The 22,205-nt window shown below is 40.5% G+C and overlaps 6 protein-coding genes and 2 non-coding genes across 10 annotated transcripts in view; 1 reads left to right on the plus strand and 7 right to left on the minus strand.

Annotated features, from left to right (window-relative positions):
• Window positions 1-510: 510 nt before the first annotated feature.
• On the minus strand, window positions 511-2,625 carry LOC140995785 (polyubiquitin-like). Its single transcript, XM_073465874.1, has 2 exons — window positions 2,551-2,625; window positions 511-1,577 (listed from the first exon to the last, which is right to left on the minus strand). The coding sequence occupies exon 2, from the start codon at window positions 1,568-1,570 to the stop codon at window positions 1,103-1,105; it is 468 nt and encodes a 155-aa protein (XP_073321975.1). The 5' UTR covers window positions 1,571-1,577; window positions 2,551-2,625; the 3' UTR covers window positions 511-1,102.
• A 1,743-nt stretch (window positions 2,626-4,368) lies between these two features.
• LOC140996316 (polyubiquitin-like) lies at window positions 4,369-5,732 on the minus strand. The gene is made up of 2 exons (XM_073466673.1): window positions 5,203-5,732; window positions 4,369-5,093 (listed from the first exon to the last, which is right to left on the minus strand). The coding sequence occupies exon 2, from the start codon at window positions 5,079-5,081 to the stop codon at window positions 4,599-4,601; it is 483 nt and encodes a 160-aa protein (XP_073322774.1). The 5' UTR covers window positions 5,082-5,093; window positions 5,203-5,732; the 3' UTR covers window positions 4,369-4,598.
• Window positions 5,733-6,283: 551 nt separating this feature from the next.
• On the minus strand, window positions 6,284-8,244 carry LOC140995786 (polyubiquitin-like). Its single transcript, XM_073465875.1, has 2 exons — window positions 8,119-8,244; window positions 6,284-7,360 (listed from the first exon to the last, which is right to left on the minus strand). The coding sequence occupies exon 2, from the start codon at window positions 7,351-7,353 to the stop codon at window positions 6,886-6,888; it is 468 nt and encodes a 155-aa protein (XP_073321976.1). The 5' UTR covers window positions 7,354-7,360; window positions 8,119-8,244; the 3' UTR covers window positions 6,284-6,885.
• A 1,680-nt stretch (window positions 8,245-9,924) lies between these two features.
• LOC140996151 (polyubiquitin-like) lies at window positions 9,925-10,828 on the minus strand. The gene is made up of 2 exons (XM_073466436.1): window positions 10,745-10,828; window positions 9,925-10,635 (listed from the first exon to the last, which is right to left on the minus strand). Exon 2 carries the CDS (start codon window positions 10,623-10,625, stop codon window positions 10,155-10,157), a length of 471 nt encoding a protein of 156 aa, XP_073322537.1. The 5' UTR covers window positions 10,626-10,635; window positions 10,745-10,828; the 3' UTR covers window positions 9,925-10,154.
• Window positions 10,829-11,696: 868 nt separating this feature from the next.
• gatc (glutamyl-tRNA amidotransferase subunit C) lies at window positions 11,697-14,102 on the minus strand. Its single transcript, XM_073466401.1, has 5 exons — window positions 13,839-14,102; window positions 13,691-13,741; window positions 13,370-13,539; window positions 11,994-12,097; window positions 11,697-11,840 (listed from the first exon to the last, which is right to left on the minus strand). The coding sequence occupies exons 1-5, from the start codon at window positions 13,965-13,967 to the stop codon at window positions 11,779-11,781; spliced, it is 516 nt and encodes a 171-aa protein (XP_073322502.1). The 5' UTR covers window positions 13,968-14,102; the 3' UTR covers window positions 11,697-11,778.
• A 375-nt stretch (window positions 14,103-14,477) lies between these two features.
• trnak-uuu (transfer RNA lysine (anticodon UUU)) lies at window positions 14,478-14,550 on the plus strand. Its single transcript has one exon. It is a non-coding gene; the product is annotated as a tRNA-Lys (tRNA).
• Window positions 14,551-14,752: 202 nt separating this feature from the next.
• On the minus strand, window positions 14,753-14,825 carry trnak-uuu (transfer RNA lysine (anticodon UUU)). Its single transcript has one exon. It is a non-coding gene; the product is annotated as a tRNA-Lys (tRNA).
• Window positions 14,826-15,545: 720 nt separating this feature from the next.
• sgsm1a (small G protein signaling modulator 1a) overlaps window positions 15,546-22,205 on the minus strand; it is a 29,609-nt gene continuing 22,949 nt past the window's right edge. The window contains exons 20-26 of one of the 3 annotated variants that reach the window (XM_073466079.1): window positions 20,954-21,985; window positions 20,729-20,853; window positions 19,752-19,834; window positions 19,519-19,628; window positions 19,270-19,366; window positions 18,706-18,873; window positions 15,546-18,112 (exon numbers count right to left, since the gene is read on the minus strand). In XM_073466079.1, coding sequence (XP_073322180.1) covers window positions 18,024-18,112; window positions 18,706-18,873; window positions 19,270-19,366; window positions 19,519-19,628; window positions 19,752-19,834; window positions 20,729-20,853; window positions 20,954-21,985 — 1,704 coding nt within the window. In that variant the 3' untranslated portion in view covers window positions 15,546-18,023. Of the gene's footprint in view, window positions 18,113-18,705; window positions 19,016-19,269; window positions 19,367-19,518; window positions 19,629-19,751; window positions 19,835-20,728; window positions 20,854-20,953; window positions 22,049-22,205 lie in introns of those variants that run through there. The other 2 variants (XM_073466078.1, XM_073466080.1) reach the window with 2 other exon arrangements.

Raw genomic sequence — 22,205 nt, forward strand, 5'->3', positions numbered from 1 at the left:
TTACATGTTTTGTTCTACGACATAAAATACATCATTAAATGTCCCACAGTTTAATTATAATGTGCTTACTTGTCTTGAAAATGGTGGTTGCTATCAAGTGTCTAAATGAGACTACAGAGGTTGTCGGGGACATTAAACGTCATCACAGCGAACACAGAGACTCATCTACTCACTAGTCCGTCTTTACAGGCCGACTTTAGTTATAAACTATTCTAACTCTGACTTTACAACTTGTACCATTTAACATGCTGCTGATAATACCACTGTGTTTGTAACAACAGAACATAATACATGTTTATTATTGTTTTTTTTTTACAGAGCACTGTCAAGATGTTACAGTGAACCTGGAGTTATATAATTGAGACAGTCTCTTTTATATATCAGAATGATGTCAGGTTTAAATATCTAATGCCAAAGTGCCTTTTTGTTACTGATGGTTGTGGTCTGAACAGAGTGCAGCTCCAACTCTGAGCTGAGGAAAACTTCAAGCACAGGAAATATGAAGACGCATGAAAATTTACATCTGGGACTTTATTATTATTTTTTTTTAAAGCAGTTTCCAGTTGACATAAATGAACTTTTACAGGTCCAATGAGTTTTTAACATGATGTGAATGTGAATTGTCCAAACAAAATAATAAGTGACAGGATACACATCAAGGAGTGCTTGGATTTCTAAGCGCCAAAAATAATTAAATCATGGATTTGTGAAAAATGTCGTGTTGTGTGTGTATAAACCTGTGTATGGTCAGAGCAAAATAAAAACATTAAGCCATAACACATTGTAACGATATGACACAATTACAGGTCTGGGAATGATTTTTCCGTACACATCGAGGAATGCTTGGACGTAGTTTTAACATGCAGTGCTGTGTGTGACATTTGTATGGTCAAAACAAAATCATATTTTAAGTTATGACACAATTGCATATCTAGGAATGATTTCACTCCTCACAGCTGCTCTATCGCTAGTCAAAATTTTTAAAAACTGGGCGAATAAAGCTGATTCTGATTTTTTTCAAGTAAAATAATAAATAAACAGGGAATTTCATCTATATTAAATAAAATAAAATAGGCTACAGGTAATTAACTTGCTGACATCCTCAGCCTCCCCTCAGACGGAGCATCAGGTCGATGGTGCTGTGCTCCTTGACGTTGTAGTCTGACAGTCTTCCAGTGGTCATCTCTCTGCTCTGGTGGAGGAGCCTCTGCTGGCTCGCCTTGACCCCCTCTCTGCTCTCCACCTTGGCCTTGAAGTTGTCCACGGTCTCGTCAGGTTTGATGTCATAGGTGCTCGTTTGGCCCTTCTCGTTTTTGAGGAAGACCTGGAAGGGTGCCGGCTGGGTGACCAGCAGAGACACCTGGGAGCCGGACTGTAGACCGTACCAGCTGACAGGCTTTGAGTCGTCGCTGAGAGGAGTCCTCTGACCGTTCACAAACACCAGCTTCTGCTTCTGAACAGGGACCCCCAGTTTACTGTGGATGAGCTGCTTCAGGGAGCTCACGGTGTCCTCTGGGTGCACCCTCAGGGTGTGGGACGCCCCATTCAGCATAATGATGGTTATATCCATGATGAGCCTGGAAGATAATTTAATCTGTTGTTAGAAGGACCCAAAAGTCAGATTCACTAAAAGTAAAGATATGATGTTCAAATATGCTGATGTATAAGTGAAAATGTTAAAGAGGTCATATCATGCTAATGTTCAGGGTCATACTTTTATTTGGGGGTCCTAGTAGAACAGGTTTACATACTTTAATCTTCAAAAAACACATTATTTTTCTCATATGGTGCATTGCTGCAGCACTCCACTTCACACTTTGTCTTGAACGCTCTGTTTTAGCTGCAGAGTGAGACATCTTGCCTCTGTTCAATACATCCTACATAACACAATAAAGGAAAGGCAAAACCCCAAAAAGCAGAATATAACCTCTTTAAAGTATCTGAAAATAAATGTTCTTAAGTATCAAAAGTAGAAGTAAGTCTTTTTTTTTTTTTTTTTTTTTACCAATTACTACTGTTTTGTTTTTCCCCCCAGATTCCACCAAATGAATGAGTCTAATTTAAAAATGCACTACTTTGGGTCTGATCTGCCGAGTAACTAGTAGACTAACAAAGAAGAGCATCAGAGCCGAGGGGTGAGAAAAGAAATGAGAGGAGGAAGTTTTTTGTTTTTTTTAAGGCATTTTGTTGAGGCAGTCATCTCATAATGTCGACTTTAATCTCGACTTTTTTCTTGAAGTGCATAATGAAAAAAAAAGCTTCCTCCTCTCATTCATTTCCTCCTCCCTGGCCCTGATCATCTTCACTAACTAACTAAAGTGATCAAATAAATGTAGTGGAGTAAAAAAGTGGATGTATACAGTGGTAGAAAAATGGAAGTACTCAAGTACAATACAAGTACCTCAAAACTGTGCTAATTGTAGCTTAATCACAATACTTGAGTAAATGTACTCAGTTACATTCCATCACTGAATTAAGTGCATTTAAAAAAATATGTGTAGAAAAACTCTTTTTAATGAAAATAAAGCGTTAATAAAGAGATCTTCTTACCGTGTGATCACTTGAGGAAAAACTGCAGTCGAGAAACTTCTGGAAACTTCTGGAAACTTCTGGAAACTCGCAGCAGCTGTGCAGGAGGTTTCAGCTCATCTCTGTTTATATGAGCTCTCTCAGCTGATCGCACCGCCCCCTGTCTTTAACATTCATTTCCTTTCCTCTGCCTTTATTAACTTTCGGTTTCCATTCTGCTGACGTGATGCAGCTCTTTCTGGGACTTTCTGGTCATCATAAAAACAAACACTCCCTAAAAACAGAGGAGAAGCTGTTGACAGTGTATAGACCTGATTGTGCAGCTATTTTTAAATATTTATTTCCTAAAATCAGTTGTATTTCTTCAAAAGATACACATTGTTTGGGCTTTATATGCCTTCATGATGACTTCTATAAAGGAAGTTATTGTAGTTTCAACTTCAAAATCAGTAGTTTGGATTATGCTGCAAAGATGGACAGCAGATGTCAGCATTTTTTTGAATGGCACCCAGTCAGATGCAAACATCTAACACAACACAAGGCCCATCGGCCTTTGTGTTCACACTCAACTTGGGCAGCAAAACCTCTGGATGGGCAAAAAAAAAGGCAAATATCAAGTTTAGGAAGAGCTGTAGAAACAAGGAAGACACAGCTGGACAACCGGTCGTTATCACAGGATGAAACCTAGAAAGCTTACGATAACTGTTAGAAAGAGAGAAGTGTGTTGTGTGTCTTATCTTCCAGCCTCGCTGACCTTGTGGTCTCATGTAGATTATTAAACACTCGGGAGATGAGTAAAACATGATGAGCTGTCTTTTATTCTCTTCTACACAGTGAGAGTTTACAGATTTTAAATATATTATTATTGTTTTTTCTTTTTTGTAAAGAGCACCTGTGAGTTTCTCATCTAGAGTATTGTCATGTACAGACCTGATATACAGAACTGAGCTGCCCATAAATCATCTTAAATGGAGGAAGCATCTCTCATCTCTATTACAGACAGACGTTAGACTATTTGTTAGCAGCTCCTGCAGTTTGTAATCTACCTCTCCCTCTTTGTTAAAGGTTGAAGTTACTGTTTATCCTGTGCAGAGACAGACAGCGTGATATTATGACGGTATCAGGCAACAGCACTGTGACCACACGTGTTTATGTATTTCATCCATCATGAAGGCCGATGTTCGACTTGTTGATTTCACTTTTCCATTGACAAAATCTTTTATAAATCATCTAAAATTTTCTTTCATCACATGAATACAATGATCACATCCAAGTTGAGATGGATGCTATGTGATAAAAAGTGGCTTTAGCATTTTACTAACATTAAATCAAGTTTGGAGTCATAATAAGTCAATTAACTGTTCATGATTTAACTTTATTTTTGTTTTAAGTCTTGGAGAACGATGAGAGGAAGTTAGTAAAACTTTGTTTGGTCAGACAAACAGGTATGGACATGTATTGCACTACAATCCTGCCACCGAACTAATGATGAGTCACATACTGACAGCACTAATGGGGTTTTCCTGTGTGTGTCTTCATTTTCAGGCAGTTTGCCAACAAGGTGGCCTTGTTTTGGTACGCCTACTTTGCATCTGTAAGGAAACGAAAAGCTTCCTTTGATTTTTTTGCACAGACAGCAAATCTGGAGACAGCTTCCTCACAGTGGCTTTAAGCTGTTCACTGTACTACTGAAATCATTCTCACATACAGTAGCTCTTCTGATTATCTCCCAACAAACCTGCGATGCTAAAGTGCCTTTTTTATGTGGTCGTGGTCTGTACAGGGTGCAGCTCCACCTCTGAGCTGAGGGAACACAGGACAGGAAATGCAAAGAGACAATTCACATTCACATCTGGGACTTTATTTTGTAACAGTGACATAAATAAAACATAACAAAATGACACAAAGTCAAATCAAGTTTTTAAGACATGACACACTTACATAAGGAATGCTTTGATTTTTAAAAATAAAACTACAAGTAAAAAAATACATTATGCAATGCTATTACATCTACTACTACAGGCTACAGGAAATCAACTTTTCCTGATAATATTTAACCAGCAGTGTCCTCAGCCTCCTCTCAGACGGGACGTCATGTTGATGGTGCCCAGGGCTTCAACATTATAGTCAGAGAGACTTTTCTCATCTTGCAACTCTCTGCTCTGGTAAATGAGCCTCTGCTGGTTCGCTGGGACCCCCTCTCTGCTCTCCACCCTTCTCTTGAAGTTCATCACGGTCTCGTCAGGTCTGATATCATAGGTGGTCGTCTTCCCCTGTAGGTCTTTGAGGAAGACCTCGAAGGTTGGGTGAAGGTCAGGCGGCTGGGTGACCAGCAGAGACACCTGGGAGCCGGGCTGTAGACCGTACGAGCAGACAGGCTCTGAGTCGTCGCTGAGATGAGTCCTCTGACCGTTCATAAACACCAGCTTCTGCTTCTGAACGGGGACTCCCAGTTCATTCTGGATGAGCTGCTTCAGGGAGCTCACGGTGGCCTCTGGGTGCACCCTCAGGGTGTGGGAGATGCCACCCAGCATAGTGATGGTTATATCCATGATGAAAGTTGTCTGAAAGATAATTAAAATGCATATTAGAAGTCTATTTATATTTTATATTCAAGTCTAGAAAACAGTCTTGAAGTTTAATATCACAGTGTTGATAAAGAGAGATTCCTACCTTGTTCTGATCACTTGAGAAAACAGTCTGGAGACGGTGGCTAACACGCAGATGATGCTCGACAGTAGCAGCAGCTGTGTCAGAGGTTTCAGATCACCTCTGTTTATATACTGACAGGCTGCGTCAGCTGATAACACCTCTCCCTTCACTTTGCATTTGTTTTCCTTAACGTTCAGTTTCCATTCTCCAAACTATGATGCAACTACTGTGAGAATGTGTAATGTTTGGATCAGAGGTAGCACTGCTGCTGATCCAGGGCACATTTAGGAATTGACTACCTTCATTAATAATAAAGTTTTATCACACAGGTGCGGCATTCATAGACTGAATCACAGGTAGATTTATACAGGTGATGGCCTGATTAGGTTATATGACATCAGACCAGGACTTTCCACTTGTACTAAGGAGTGGCTCAATCAATTATTCACATTAAAAGTCTATTTTAAGCTTCATACTTGTGAAAACATGCTTTATGTGGAAACTAAACCGAGTTTATATGTGTTTCATCCATCACAGTGAGCGATGTTTGACTTGTTGATTTCACTTTTCTATTGACAAAATCTTTTATGAATCATGTAAAATTATGTTGCATCACATGAATACAATGGTCACATCCAAGCTGAGATGGATGCTATGTGATAAAAAGTGGCTTCAGCATTTTACTAACATTAAATCAAGTTTGGAGTCATAATAAATCAATTAACTGTTCATGATTTAACTTTATTTTTGTTTTAAGTCTTGGAGAACGATGAGAGGTAGTTCGTAAAACTTTGTTTGGTCAGACAAACATGTATGGACATGTATTGCACTACAATCCTGCCATCAAACTAATGATGTCACATACTGACGGCACTAATGTGGTTTTCCTGTGTGTGTCAGCAAATCTGGAGACAGCTTCCTCACAGTGGCTTTAAGCTGTTCACTGTACTACTGAAATCATTCTCACATACAGTAGTTCTTCTGATTATCTCCCAACAAACCTGCGATGCTAAAGTGCCTTTTTTATGTGGTCGTGGTCTGTACAGGGTGCAGCTCCACCTCTGAGCTGAGGGAACACAGGACAGGAAATGCAAAGAGACAATTCAAATTCACATCTGGGACTTTATTTTGAAACAGTGACATAAATAAAACATGTATTTGTCCAAAGAGATGACAACATGCTGTGCTTTATGGATAACATTCATACTGTCAAGACAAAATAACACAAAGTCAAATCAAGTTTTAAAGACATGACACACTTACATAAGGAATGCTTTGATTTTTCAAAATAAAACTACAAGTAAAAAAATTACAGAATGTGATGTTATTTGTTCTTCATTCAACCAAGCCAACAGGAAATCAACTTTTCCTGATAATATTTAACCAGCAGTGTCCTCAGCCTCCTCTCAGACGGGACGTCATGTTGATGGTGCCCAGGGCTTCAACATTATAGTCAGAGAGTCGACCATCTGTCATCTCCACGGTCTCGTCAGGTTTGATATCATAGGTGATCATTTGGCCCTTCTCGTTTTCGAGGAAGACCTGGAAGGGTGGCGGCTGGGTGACCAGCAGAGACACCTGGGAGCCGGACTGTAGACCGTACCAGTCAAATTCATTGTTTGTGTACACATACTTTGCCAATAAAGCTGATTCTGAATATAAAATAGGCTACAGGTAATTAACTTGCTGACATAAAAAGAGTCCTCAGCCTCCCCTCAGGCGGAGCATCAGGTCGATGGTGCTGTGCTCCTTGACGTTGTAGTCTGACAGTCTTCCAGTGGTCATCTCTCTGCTCTGGTGGAGGAGCCTCTGCTGGCTCGCCTTGACCCCCTCTCTGCGCTCCACCTTGGCCTTGAAGTTCTCCACGGTCTCGTCAGGTTTGATATCATAGGTGCTCGTTTGGCCCTTCTCGTTTTTGAGGAAGACCTGGAAAGGTGCCGGCTGGGTGACCAGGAGAGACACCTGGGAGCCGGACTGTAGACCGTACCAGCTGACAGGCTTTGAGTCGTCGCTGAGAGGAGTCCTCTGACCGTTCACAAACACCAGCTTCTGCTTCTGAACGGGGACTCCCAGTTTACTCTGGATGAGCTGCTTCAGGGAGCTCACGGTGTCCTCTGGGTGCACCCTCAGGGTGTGGGACGCCCCATTCAGCATAATGATGGTTATATCCATGATGAGCCTGGAAGAAAATTGAATCTGTTGTTAGAAGGACCCAAAAGTCAGATTTACTAAAAGTAAAGATATGATGTTCAAATATGCTGATGTATAAGTGAAACTGTTAAAGAGGTCATATCATGCTAATGTTCAGGGTCATACTTTTATTTGGGGGTCCTAGTAGAACAGGTTTACATACTTTAATTTTCAAAAAACACATTATTTTTCTCATATGGTGCATTGCTGCAGCACTCCTCTTCACACTTTGTCTTGAACGCTCTGTTTTAGCTGCAGAGTGAGACTGAGTAACTAGTAGACTAACAAAGAAGAGCATCAGAGCCAATTGGTGAGAAAAAAATGAGAGGAGGAAGTTTTTTTGTTTTTTTAAGCGACACAAGGCATTTTGTTGAGGCAGTCATCTCATAATGTCGACTTTAATCTTGACATTTCGACTTGCAGCGCACAATAAAAAGTGCATAATGAAAAAAAAGCTTCCTCCTCTCATTCATTTCCTCCTCCCTGGCCCTGATAATCTTCACTAACTAACTAAAGTGATCAAATAAATGTAGTGGAGTAAAAAAGTGGAAGTATACAGTAGTAGAAAAATGGAAATACTCAAGTACAATACAAGTACCTCAAAACTATACTAATTGTAGCTTAATCACAGTACTTGAGTAAATGTACTTAGTTACATTCCATCACTGAATTAAATACATTTTAAAAAATATGTCTAGAAAAACTCTTTTTAATGAAAATAAAGCGTGAATAAAGAGATCTTCTTACCGTGTGATCACTTGAGGAAAAACTGCAGTCGAGAAACTTCTGGAAACTTCTGGAAACTTGTGTGAGAGTCTGCAGATGGTGTCAGGCGGACAGGTGATGTTGTGTCAGTAGTCGCAGCAGCTGTGCCGGAGGTTTCAGCTCATCTCTGTTTATATGAGCTCTCTCAGCTGATCGCACCGCCCCCTGTCTTTAACATTCATTTCCTTTCCTCTGCCTTTATTGACTTTCGGTTTCCATTCTGCTGACGTGATGCAGCTCTTTCTGGGACTTTCTGGTCATCATAAACACAAACACTCCCTAAAAACAGAGGAGAAGCTGTTGACAGTGTATCTGACAGGTGACTGAATGTTTACAGGTGGACTGATTGTGTAACATCGATGACAGAGAGTTTCCACTCAAGTTTAAAAGATGTCAGGCTAAAAGACACCAATTATTTTTTGTATTTTTACTAAATTACAAATAATTGAAGTGGTATTTTTGTTTTGTATCATAATGTGGTCGTGGCAGGATGTGTAGGCCTGATTGTGCAGCTTTTTATCCTAAAATCAGCTGTATTTCTTTAAAAGATACGTATTGTTTGGGCTTTATATGCCTTCATGATCACTTCTGTAAAGGAAGATATTGTAGATTTAACTTAGTCGTCAGTATCCCCGAATCTGCTGACCACCAACAGGTTTCTGATGTGGACACGTAAACTTCAGGGTTACTGACACATTTCAAAATCAGTATTTTGGATTATGCTGCAAAGATGGACAGCAGATTTTAGCTTTAGATGCAAACGTCTGTCACAACACAAGGCCCATCAGCCTCAAATCAACTGGGACAGAACCTCCACAGCAAAACCTCTGGAGGGAAGTCAGTATAGGCAAATATCAAGTTTAGGAAGAGCTGTAGAAACAAGGAAGACACAGCTGGACAACCGGTCGTTATCACAGGATGCAACCTAGAAAGCTTACGATAACTGTTAGAAAGAGAGAAGTGTGTTGTGTGTCTGATCTTCCAGCCTCGCTGACCTTGTGGTCTCATGTAGATTATTAAACACTCAGGAGACGAGTAAAACATGATGAGCTGTCTTTTATTCTCTTCTACATAGTGAGAGTTTACAGATTTTAAATATATTATTATTGTTTTTTCTTTTTTGTAAAGAGCACCTGTGAGTTTCTCATCTAGAGTATTGTCATTTACAGACCTGACATACAGAGCCGAGCTGCTATGAGCAACTCTGCGACTGCCCACTGCTCTGCACTTTTATTTGATCAGAATAATTTGTAGACAAATTGCATCTCAGTCGGATCAAAATCTTTTATAAATCATGTAAAATTACTACCATTAAATCAAGTTTCGAGTCATAATAAGTCAATTAACTGTTCATTTATTTTGTTTTAAGTCTTGGAGAACGATCAGACAAACATGTATGGACATGTATTTCACTGCAATCCTGCCATCGAACAAATGCTGAGTCACATACTGACGGCACTAATGTGGTTTTCCTGTGTGTGTCTTCATTTTCGAGCAGTTTGCCAACAAGGTGGCCTTGTTTTGGTACGCCTACTTTGCATCTGTAAGGAAACGAAAAGCTTCCTTTGATTTTTTTGCACAGACAGCAAATCTGGAGACAGCTTCCTCACAGTGGCTTTAAGCTGTTCACTGTACTACTGAAATCATTCTCACATACAGCAGTTCTTCTGATTATCTCCCAACAAACCTGCAATGCTAAAGTGCCTTTTTTATGTGGTCGTGGTCTGTACAGGGTGCAGCTCCACCTCTGAGCTGAGGGAGCACAGGACAGGAAATGCAAAGAGACAGTTCACATTCACATCTGGGACTTTATTTTGTAACAGTGACATAAATAAAACATAACAAAATGACACAAAGTCAAATCAAGTTTTTAAGACATGACACACTTACATAAGGAATGCTTTTATTTTTCAAAATAAAACTATAAGTAAAAAAATACATTATGCAATGCTATCACATCTCCTACTACAGGCTACAGGAAATCAACTTTTACTGATAATATTTAACCAGCAGTGTCCTCAGCCTCCTCTCAGACGGGACGTCATGTTGATGGTGCCCAGGGCTTCAACATTATAGTCAGAGAGACTTTTCCCATCTTGCAACTCTCTGCTCTGGTAAATGAGCCTCTGCTGGTTCGCTGGGACCCCCTCTCTGCTCTCCACCCTTCTCTTGAAGTTCATCACGGTCTCGTCAGGTTTGATATCATAGGTGGTCTTCTTCCCCTGTAGGTTGCAGAGGAAGACCTGGAAGGGTGCCGGCTGGGTGACCAGCAGAGACACCTGGGAGCCGGGCTGTAGACCATAGGAGCAGACAGGCTTTGAGTCGTCGCTGAGATGAGTCCTCTGACCGTTCACAAACACCAGCTTCTGTGTCTGAACAGGGACTCCCAGTTTACTCTGGATGAGCTGCTTCAGGGAGCTCACGGTGTCCTCTGGGTGCACCCTCAGGGTGTGGGACGCCCCACCCAGCATAGTGATGGTTATATCCATGATGAGTTGTCTGAAAGATAATTAAAATGCATATTAGAAGTCTATTTATATTTTATATTTAAGTCTAGAAAACACTCTTGAAGTTTAATATCACAGTGTTGATAAAGAGAGATTCTTACCTTGTTTTGATCACTTGAGAAAACAGTCTGGAGACGGTGGCTAACACGCAGATGATGCTCGACAGTAGCAGCAGCTGTGTCAGGTTTCAGATCATCTCTGTTTATGTACTGAGGCTGCGTCAGCTGATAACACCTCCCCCTTCACTGAACATTCAGTTTCCTTAAGTTTCACTTTCCATTCTCCAAACTATGATGCAGCTACTGTGAGAGTGTGTGTGTGCTGCTCCAGGGCACGTTTAGGAATTTACCACCATAATAACCCCCATTAATAACAAAGTTTTATCACACAGGTGTGGCATTCATTGAACAAATCACAGGTAGATTTATACAGGTGATGGCCCGATTAGGTTATATGACGTCCAACCGGGACTTTCCACTTGTTCCAAGGAGTGGCTCAATCAACTAATCACGTCAAGTCTATTTTAAGCTTCATATTTGTGAAAACATTCTTTTAAGTGGAAACTAAACCGAAAGAGAGGGAAGAGATTAGTAGTTTCTATTTAATTGAATTGGATATATGAGGTTTCTACTGTAACTCACAAACCAAAACAATGGACCTAAAAGGGGCTCTGGGGAGCTTCTGTGTTGCGCTGGAAGCCGGTCGTTTAGTGATTTTTGTTTCACACTCAAGAACGTACATAGTCACATCTTTTGGTCTGTCACGGAAAATCTGACATCCACAGTCCAGCAGCATTAATAAACAAATCATCCACAGGCTTGTATAGTTAACTGAGAGAGATGAGGGAGGTTTCATTTCTCATATCACGATCAATAAAAATGATTATTACTTGTAAATTGCTCCAAATTATAGAGCACCTTTAAAATGTGCTGTTGTACCGACACTCCTCATAACGCAGGCTGCCAACACACTGCTCACTTACAAGTTTGATAAAACGATACTGAAACTAAAATAAGATTAATGAAACTGGAAAAAACAAACAAACAATCTAGATCCATGACCAGCAAGTTTTTATTTTTAACAACAACTTCCCAAATGAACAATTAGTAATAAATATCAAAAATAAACTCAAACATCAGAGCTCCGAGTGTTTCAGCATGGCAGCCCTCTCCTCCCTCTTTGGTAGAGGAATATTTCCTGTGGACAGAAAACAGATATTAGTTAATGATCCTCACAATAAAAAGGTACAGCATCATTTAAAAAAAGGTGATTGCCTTATCTTAAAATGTGCAACTAATCTTAAAATGTGCATTAATGTTGAAAAATCAACGTATTTAGTCTTTTTCTTACCTGGTGGTGCCACAAAATATTCCTCAACTGTGTTTTTGGAGAGCTGCAGCAGTTCTTCAGCAGAGTCCCCTTCAGTCACTGCATCGGCCCTCAGGATTAACGCCCTGAACGTGCACAGATAAAAACACAACAGCAATCATTCAACAGGCTTAACGAGATCTTAAATTAAAGCTACAGTTCTTGTTCATTCATCACAACACTTTGCTTATAAGTAAACAACAAATGTAAACAAGTTGTATTTCCTGACCAAGTACTTTTACTCAACTGTATACTTTGCAACTTTATACTTCTACTCCGCTTTCAATTTTTCATGTCCTTCCTGCCCAGTGAAAACACTGCATCCCCAAATGTGTTCATTTTAAATGTTTTTAATAAACTGAAGGATGGTGTGTTCCTTTATGTGTTGAGACTATTCTCCTACTTCATAAAACAAATAAAGTTTTTAAAAAGCATCTTGGATAAGCTGGAAATTTTAATGTCACAGAGCTGAAAACAGGGCTGTTCTTCTGAGTTCATTAAAAGTTTACTTTTTAGAGATCTGTTGTTCTCACAGGACAGCGACGCTCCAAACATATAATGATCTTATATAATATGAGGCAGCGCTGTAGATTAAAATACCCAACAGTAAATAAAAGTAGTTAAAATTAGTTCAACATCTTCACCAATAAAAAAACAACATACATGTGGCGGTACTGGCAATAAAATGCTTATGGGCCAGCCCAACCTACATACAAATATAAACAAAAAACATGAAAATCTATGGGGGGAGAAAGCCCAATGTTCGCCACATGGACAATAAATAAATAAACAAATGCTCTTCCAGGTATAACAAACAAATGTGCTCCTACAAGCCCCAGAGAAATAAAATGTCAAACTGAAGGTGTACAGGGGATTGGGGTTTTAAGGGGTTCCCAAATAAACACAATTTCCCCACTAGAAAGATGTGGGCAGCCAAGAAAACAAAAAAGGGCCTAAACAGACCAGAGTTTCTGGCAGGCAATCTAAGGGGGAATGAGGTACTCAATGGGTCAGGGACAGATTCAGGGTGAGGGTGAAAGCCACCTGTGTGCCATTCCCCACCTCTTTTAAGCCTTTCAAACAGGGTGTCATCACACCATGATTGGCTGGGAGGGAAATACCAGGAGTCAGTCTCCCCACCTGTGCACAGGTGATCTGAATCCCCTGCAATTAGGCTTGAGGGATTTTGGAAAATCAGCCCAAAACAAAGAAAGACAGCAAGTCTCAAACAATGGGACTGCTACAAACATCATATACTAAAAAGGTAAAGGTCTGAGTGCAGGACTTTTACCTGTAGTACTGTATTTTTTATAAAGTACTAGGATCTGAAACCTTCTCCGACCACTGCTCTACTATACCTGTCATCCAGAACTGAGTCCATTGGTTCAACCCCTGATGTGTCAACAACATGAAGCTGATCTGCAAATCTTATAGCTTTCTCCAAACACTCCAGTCCCTGTTTGGTGCGGAAGTCCACCAAGGCCAGTCTCTCCAGTTTGTCCACCAGGTCCGCAGGGATTTGGGCAGGCTGTAAATATAAGATGGTGTGTTGCTTAGAAACAGTCTCTTTATGACTCAGGCCCCATTATTTAAACACTGATCTCTGTTCATCTCTGCTGTTTCTGTGATATACATGAAAACTTTGTGTGATTTTGTGATGAGTAAATGTCCAAGGTTACCGGGGGTAGTTGGTCCTCTGGTACTGGCTCCCATGTTGGAAACTCTGGTACCTATCAAGATATGAAACACAGGTATCAGCTAAGTTCTGCATTGGCTTCTGAACCAACCCACTGTGACAAAAACAATAACCAGAGACTTGTAATGTACCTTTGGGTTCAGTGGTCGAGAGCTACTGTTTCTCCTGTTTGTTCCCGAGTATCCACCTTTAAACAGTTTATATGAAGGTCTGATGGTTTTTAGGCATGTTCGTCTGACAATGATGCTAAACACCGACATTTTAAGCACGTCGAGATAGCTATCTACGTCCAGGTTGTATAAAAACAGCGTCACATTTTCAGTCCTGTGGGTCTAAACTAGCTTAACTTGGACGCTAAGCTAACTGTTGTAGCTGCTAGCCGAGAGGAGGCGGGACGACGGGAAGCGAGAAGGTAAACTTCCTTTTTCGCGTATGTCCCGAGCAGACGACAGACGGTCTCGTTTTAGTCGATAAGTACCGAGGAAATCTTAAATATGTTTTTTTCTGGTGACTATAAAACCTTATTTAGCCAGATAAAGTTGAGTATTACATAGTTGAAAGACACAGGTAAAATAAACAGGCGTATGCGTACAATTAAAATGCATCATAGTAAAAAAAATAGGATTTGTACTATTTAAATCTACAATTGAGAGATACAGACAATAAATATTTATATTCATAATAGTACATTAAATGAGACAAATACTGAGACACGACTAGAAGATTGTGTGGTGTCGTTATGAAGAACTGCCCATGAGGCGTACTGCAGAGCCCGGATAGCTCAGTCGGTAGAGCATCAGACTTTTAATCTGAGGGTCCAGGGTTCAAGTCCCTGTTCGGGCGGTAGTATTTTTTTATTTTTGTATGTGTGTATATCAAACAAAGATGGCTACTGTTGTCAAAAGCCGTCTTATTATGACTGTCTTTCTCTCAAAACTGACTATATCTATATCTTCGCAATTTAATCGGTCTCTAGTAACAATTTAATCGTTGTTAGAAAGTGACACTGGATCCACTTTGTGAGCTACTGCAAAGAAAATACTATCGCCCGAACAGGGACTTGAACCCTGGACCCTCAGATTAAAAGTCTGATGCTCTACCGACTGAGCTATCCGGGCTCTGCAGAAAACTTTATTGACAGTTCTTCATAAAGACAAAACACAATCTTCTAGTCGTGTCTCAGTATTTGTTTCATTCATGGGAAATGTGCTGCCTCCAATGGTGGTCTCTGAGATCTGCCACATTTACACTATTACACTACAATATTTATTGTCTGTATCTCTCAAGTGTGATCACAAAATATGACATTATTATACACCATTATAAATAAAGTTTCTTGTTATGCTCTTCGGTTAGTGTTTCCTATTTTATTTATATTTTCATTTGGCAAATAAATCAGCAAATCTTGTGTATAACAGGTCGTGTCTGTTCTGTCGAAAAGGAAATATAAAGTGTTTCCACATGTTGTAGTGTCCTTAAAGCTCAATCACTCCAGTACAGATGTCTCAATACGACTAGAAAGGTGGTTCAATTACTTATTTAGGTGAATTAGGAGATATTTCTGTGATATTTCATGATTGTATATTAAATACAGGTGTGTTCACTGCTTAGACCTGAGGAAGAAGTTGTTTGTCTTTTCCAGAGCATGCTAACGTGTTCACAATGATAATGCTAATGTGCTTTTGTTACAGAAAGCTTACCAGGTGTTGCTAATGAGCAGTAAACATAAATAAAGTGTGAGGTTAATGACAATGTCTGTAGTAAGTGTTGACCTGATGATGGTGCTACATGAAAAGTTTGGCTTTAAGTAGTAAAACGCACATTACAATAATGATGAATCCATTTTTAATATTTTTATTATAAGAACATATACCATTTAATATATATATTTATATATATAAATGAACTCTGAGTATAGAATCTTGATTGTTTTACAGTAAACATTTAGAACTGGCCAGGAAATAAAAAATATCAGCTTTACAAACAAAAGCAGCATCTGAATGAAAAAAAACAAAACAAAACAAGGAATAAATAAATAAATAAATACTGTGGCAAATAAAATGTTACAATAAATTTAAAAAAACAGGTTTTCTGACAGCAGTTAGCATTCACAAAGAAACACCGATAGCAAAAGCAGTTCATCTTTATACCACATTCATGGAGCAACACTTGAAGACCAACTGAGTGAAGTTTCAGGCGATGAATGACCGTCATGAATGTCGGTAACTGAGACCAACATTTGGACTAATTCAAGGGAAAGTAAACACATCTATTGAACGTCCTCACACGCCCCGAATCTGCCAAAACCATAAATCTGTTTCCATCATAACATCCGGTCGCCTGCAGTTCATTTAAAAAAATTATCCTATTCCTTTCATCATTTCATCCCTGTGTTAAAAGGATTTAGAGGTGAAAATGGAATATAATCAGTCAGAAAATTATGTTTTCATTAGTGTACACTCACCTGAAACTAAGGGCTAGTCCACACGTGCACGGGTATTTTTTGGAAACATGGTTTTTAAGAAACTGGGCTAGCGCGTGCCGTTGTAAACAGGAAGCAGATTGTATACTCTGGTCGGTTGCTGTAGTCAGAGAAAATACTACGAACGAGGCAGTGAAATGTGGCTGCTCTTCACAGAATCATTGTAAAGGAGTCTTACAATGTCTCTTTTCCATCGTCTCGGTCTCCGTCTCACTAAATATAACGTTTAACATCCTTTCCATCACCATACAAACTCAAATACTCCGTAAACGCGTGTGTATCATTTCCAAAAAAATCTCAGTTTCTGCCCGTAAAGACATAAACACTGAAAAATGGAGTTTCTGGATATCTTCACCCTGGAAGGAGTTTTTCCAAAAGGTCTGTTTTCAGTGACCTAAAACGCTGTTTATGTGTACAAAATGCCGAAATGCATAGAAAAAGCTACGTTTTGAGAAATACACGTGGAGAGGGCTAAGAATCCTTTTGTTTTTATTACCTTACATGAGCCTTTTATATCTACAGAGGGAGCCTGGAGGGTCCTCTTCCACCGAGAGTCCACCATGTTTTCTACGGCAGCCCAGAACGGACAAACTAAACGCTGACTCGAGAGAGGGCCTTTCGCATTTTACACATTTTTAATGGCCACCGTCAGGAAGGGTGAGACGAGGGGCGTTCAGTTAGTCGCAATCTGCAGTCGCGCCGCTAGATGTCACTAAATCCTACACAAAACACTTTATCTGATCTTCCTAATTCATAATCATAGTAAACATTTGATTCAACAGACGGGCGGCAGACGTTAGAAGACACAAAATCAAGGTGAGTAAACTGCACAATTTACAAAAATATACAGCGGTTCACTGGATAACGAAACACAACTCAAGAAGACAAATCAGGCTTGTTTGCTTTACATAAATCTCTGCCCAGACATCCATAAGTCCACTTAAAGATTTGGTTATGATTTTACAAGAGTTAACATAATATCATTTTTTTTAATAAGTTAAACACAGTTTTCTCTCAGTACAGTACAGTTCACACAGAACAAAGACATAATATTTGGCAGACAAAGGCAGTTTCAGACATTGAAAAAACACTGTTGGATGCTAAATCACTGACTTGGTGCTAAAAGCTAAAATCATCATTAAACGTTGTGTGTGTGTGTGTGTGTTAAACATAACCGAGTTTTGGGTTGTTGAATTGTTTTTGGACTGCAGTGATCCAGTGTGCTCTGAATCAGTCATCAGTGGAAATTAATTTGACGTTTTGGGTGTTTAAAAACGAAAAAACGAAAAAAGTCTGCTTACATTCTTTCCTTCATTAAGGTCGAGGTATACGGGGACGACTCGTGTATATTTAAAGTTCACTCTTGTAGACTTCGACTACTAAAATAACTATTATAAACTATTATCACAATGTATATTTCTCATAAATATAGTCTCTGCTTGAATTCAGCTCTTGCATTTTGGTTTTGAAATGTGCAACTAAGACCTTCTTCTATCTCAAAATATTAAGTGCACTCGGATTAAGATCGACACTTACGGGATTTCTGACATAAAAATATTTAGGAATTAAAAGAAATTTGTTTTTTTCAGATACATTTTTGTTTTTGCACTTGAACATACTGACAAATATGAAGCTTAATATTCTCATACACCTGCTGACAACACAAACAATACAGAGAATAAGGCTCATAGCAGCAAACTGTGATTGTAAAGGCCTTGTGTAGTGTGTGTGAAGTGTGTGTGTGTGCGCGTGTGAGCTCATGTGTGTTTGTCTCTTTGTGCTGCTACAGCCGATCACACTTTACTTGGAAGGAGAAAGAAGACAAACAGCACAATCACTTGTTCTCTATCAGCATCTGCACCTTGCACACCAGATCTCTGGCCTGGGTCAGGACCTGCTTGATGTTGTGATGCTCGGCCATTTCTGAAAGAACAAAAGAAAACAGAGCAGGTTCAGTTCTTCTTACCGGTGCACGTCAGAAATAACCTCAGCTAACCTCAAAACCACCGCTGAATATGTTTCATTAAACGTCTGAACAGACGTGTCAGTCCTTCAAACTGAAGTCCTGATGGAGGGATGGAGATTTTATTTGTTGTTTGTGTAAGTAAGTAATTTCTTATACCCGAGTTTTTTATGGCCATCGATGAATCATCTGCCAAACCTGCACAGCATCGATGTTTTATAGTCAAGTCACATTTTTATTTCAGCCAACATCTAGTTTGGAAATCCATTTATGATGCTGGTGTTCTGCTCACTGACAGCTGTTCTCCCCCCGGCTGGGAACAAAACCAAGTCAGTCAGAGGAGCTTTTTGGCTTTGTAAAAATCTGAAATCAGGAAGCCGACTTCATGCGGCAGAGAAAGAAAGAAAAAGCTCCTTCAGAGCCACAGGCAACATTATACAGTTGTTGCGGCAGGTCAAAAAGTCGCCCCTCCCCATGAGTAAACTTATCTTCAATGTGTAAAATCAGTGGCGTGCCCCTTCGGCAGGGATGAGAAGATGTCTCTATGTTTTACCGTTGAAAAACTTAATGATGTCGGTGAAGTCCATGTTGTTCTCCAGGATGATGTCCCTGTAGATCTCCACCAGCGCCAGGGCGATGAAGAGGACAAAGTGACTAGAAGAGACACACTTGGCGGCCCAGATGGTTTCCCAGACTGCGAACACGTCATCGTACACCAGCTCTGAAAAAAAACAAAGCACGAACAAAGCCGTCGAAGTGTTTGAGGGCGTGGATGAAAGGCGAGTGAAGTTATCAGAGAGAGTGGAAGCAGGTGTTTGCTGGGGTGGGTGAGAGGAGATACTGAGACACCAAGGTGAGAAAATCTACAGAAAACAGAGATATACATCTTCAGTATGAAGCATAATTAATTACCAAACCAGTTCATGCCAATTCTTTCATGAGCAACTCCCAGGAATAGGTTTCCAAAAATATAAACCGACTTCTCTATTTCCTTTCCAAGCGTTAATAACTAACTACATGTCTTGTTAGCAAGCTGCCAAGCGTGTTGTTAAAGAGGAGCGAATCTTCTACTTTCTCTAATTGGCACAAACTCTTTCGCACCACGCTGTCACTTTACCTCGCTTGAAGTCGAGGAGGAACCAGCGGTAGCAGAAGTAGAAGTGGGTGTAGTCTCCGTTCTGGTGCATCAGCTCGAACAGCTCAGAGTCCAGGATCTTATGCACACAGAGGGGATCAGAGGAGATTCAGGAAAAAGAAATAATGAGACTGCTTGTGGAGGAGAAGTGTGAAAAAGTGGGGCGTTTGCAGCTAATGAACGGATTTAAGTGGTAATGAATGTGTAAAGACTTCACCGGTGCTGTATTACCTGGATTAGAGAGCGCATGTTGGCAAAGTGAGTGTCCATAGCTCCTCCGTGCGGAAAGTTTTGATTCATTCTCTTCATGAGCTCCGTGAAACAGCTGAAGGCCATGGCCTCTGAAAAAGGAGCAAGCAGAGGGGAGAAAGTGAGTGGGCAAGCTGCTCCGACAAAAGCTGTAAAAATACACCAGATGTCAGAGAGGAGGGAAGAATAAAACATGATTCAGTGTGTTGACTCACCATCATCCAGAATGACAAGAAGTGGAGCCAGCAGATCACACATGCCCTGAACATAACCGATGTCAAGGTGCCTCCAGATATAACTGGAAATATGAAACCAAGAGAAGTGAACACGGCTGTTTTTATCGTACGCTGCTTTAGAGGTGTGAAAATACGTTTTTCAAAGCGATATTCACCATTTATCAAACCGACTACCCTTAAAGTGCAAAAAATCTGTTATTACACCTCACGTTGACATGATTCGGCTTCACTGAGGTGTAAATATAATGCTTTGGTTTTGTCCTCGGATATTCTAGGTGAGGTGGAAGGACGCTTATTTTTCGTATTTAGGGCCCTTCAGCTGAGCTTGTGTGAAGGTGCTATAAGGAGAAAAAGGCCTTAATCTTCAGGTCACACATACAGTATATAGTTTCATATTTAAAAAAAAAAAAGCTATTTAATTTCCAAAAACCAGATATGCACCAACTGAATGCTGAGAGACCAGGATCGGACAATTTTCAGTATGATTGGCCTACCAGCCCAAAGTGAAAAAAAACAACAAAATATTTTATGTTGTTTACATAATTTATGTGCACTCGTTTCATTCGAGCTCAGAGCCTTAAAAGCATTTTTCTGTCATTTACAAATGCACTTTCTAATGTCTTTCTTCTCTCCTCTGCTGCCTGCTGCCCTGTGCAATATGAATTAATATTAATATTAATATTAATACATTTTTCATTAAAGAAAGGTTACAAAAATGTTTATGTATTTTGTCAAATATAGTTCCTGGAAAGAAAGAACATCGAAATCAGCTTAAAACAGGAATCAACAGGTCGGATCTGAAAAATATCTCTAATACCTAAATCAATAAAGGTCTTTTGAGGAATAAATTATATCAGGCTTTGTGTACACAGATAATAGTATCAGTTCATTGTTCGTTTTGATATTTTCATGTTTACACTCTTTATTGAAACCCTGATTCTGTCAGCGTGTGTTACCTGCACATGATGTTGCGCAGTTTCTCCAGATTGGCCGGAGTGAAGTACCAGTAGTTTCTGTCACAGCGCTGGACATCTTTTTCAATGCGGTGCAGATTTAATGTGTACAAGTCCAAAAGCTCTTGCTGAAACAAACAGAACAATGAATACATTAATAAAAGACTCTTTATTGAGTTGATTTACTTGAGGATGAATTAATTTGGACTTTAACATGTGTCTCCTTACAGAAAAGGGGCCCCCAGCAGATTCTTGAGAGCTGGCTTCATGCTTGGTGCTCTCGGACCGGGCCAGAGAGTCAAAGTTGGGGTAGAGGCTCTCCATCTCCGGCTCCTCAGACAGGATGGACTCTGTGCCCTCTGGACTGGGCTTTCCCTGCTCCTCCTCCACGTGAGCGGCCGAGTCGTCGGAGAGAGTCGGTCCTTCGCAGCGTCCCTTCCTGCTCCAAGGCACCATGGAAACTTTGGCTTTGGGGATCTCCTCCATCTCTATGGCTGAGGGAGACTCATCAGATTCGGTCATGACCTCAACGTCGTCTTTCTGAGGGGTAAAGTACGATTCTCTGGCTCTGGAGACCCCGGCGTCTGCTGAGAAAACAAGGGTCTTTTCAGCTTCAGGAGCCACGGGATCTATCGATATATCTTCTTTCCTTTCTGCCAATAAAACCTCTTGTGGTTTACATGTATTTGATTCGTCCATTGCGTTTGGTTTTCCTTCGTTCACAGTTGTTTCTGCCTCGAGCTGTGATGTTTCTGATGTAATTCCTTTAATACCTGCAGGTGCATCCAGGTCTTTCTCTTCACACCCCTCTGTTTTAATCGCTCCAGACTCCTCAACAGTTTTGAGTTCCTTCACCAGCCCCTCCTCCAGTGGCTGTATCATGTCGTCACCTGTCGTCTCAGTCTTGGTGTTTTCTGCAGTTTGGGTCACATCAGGCTCTTTCCCCTCCTCGTCCTCTTTGTCCCTCGCTTCACCTTTCACCTGGGCGTCCTCTGTCAGACCTTCACTCTCTGTCCCTGCAGGCGCCGGAGGGACAGCTGCAGGTCTCGAGGTTGAATCGTGCGCACCGCTGTCCTCCGTGCTGAACGAGCCGTCCGACAGGCCGGAAGTGACGGAGAAGTTGCGGGAGGAGGGATGTCCGGAGTCTGGAGAGCTCGTCCCATTCTGCAGAGCTCCGTTGGGCATCTTTGGCACCTGTTTGGCCTCTTCGCTCTTGGGCTCCGTCTCGATCTGGTCCACCTCCTCCACCGACTCAAACACCTGAAAGAACAAGCCAAAGGGAAGCAGGCTAGTCCAGGGGAAGGGATGGGAGGATGTGAAGAACTAGCAGGAGAGAGAATGCAGGAATGAGGAGTATTGGTTCGAAAAAGTTGAGATGACATGCATTACTTTAGACGTATATCAGGAAGTGAGTCATAAAAGATCAGGAGCATCATGTAACAGAAGTGCTGTTCAGTTTGTCTGGAAGACTAAAATAAAA

This window comes from Pagrus major, chromosome 5 (genome assembly GCF_040436345.1).
Source record: "Pagrus major chromosome 5, Pma_NU_1.0".
Taxonomy (NCBI): Eukaryota; Metazoa; Chordata; class Actinopteri; order Spariformes; family Sparidae; genus Pagrus; species Pagrus major.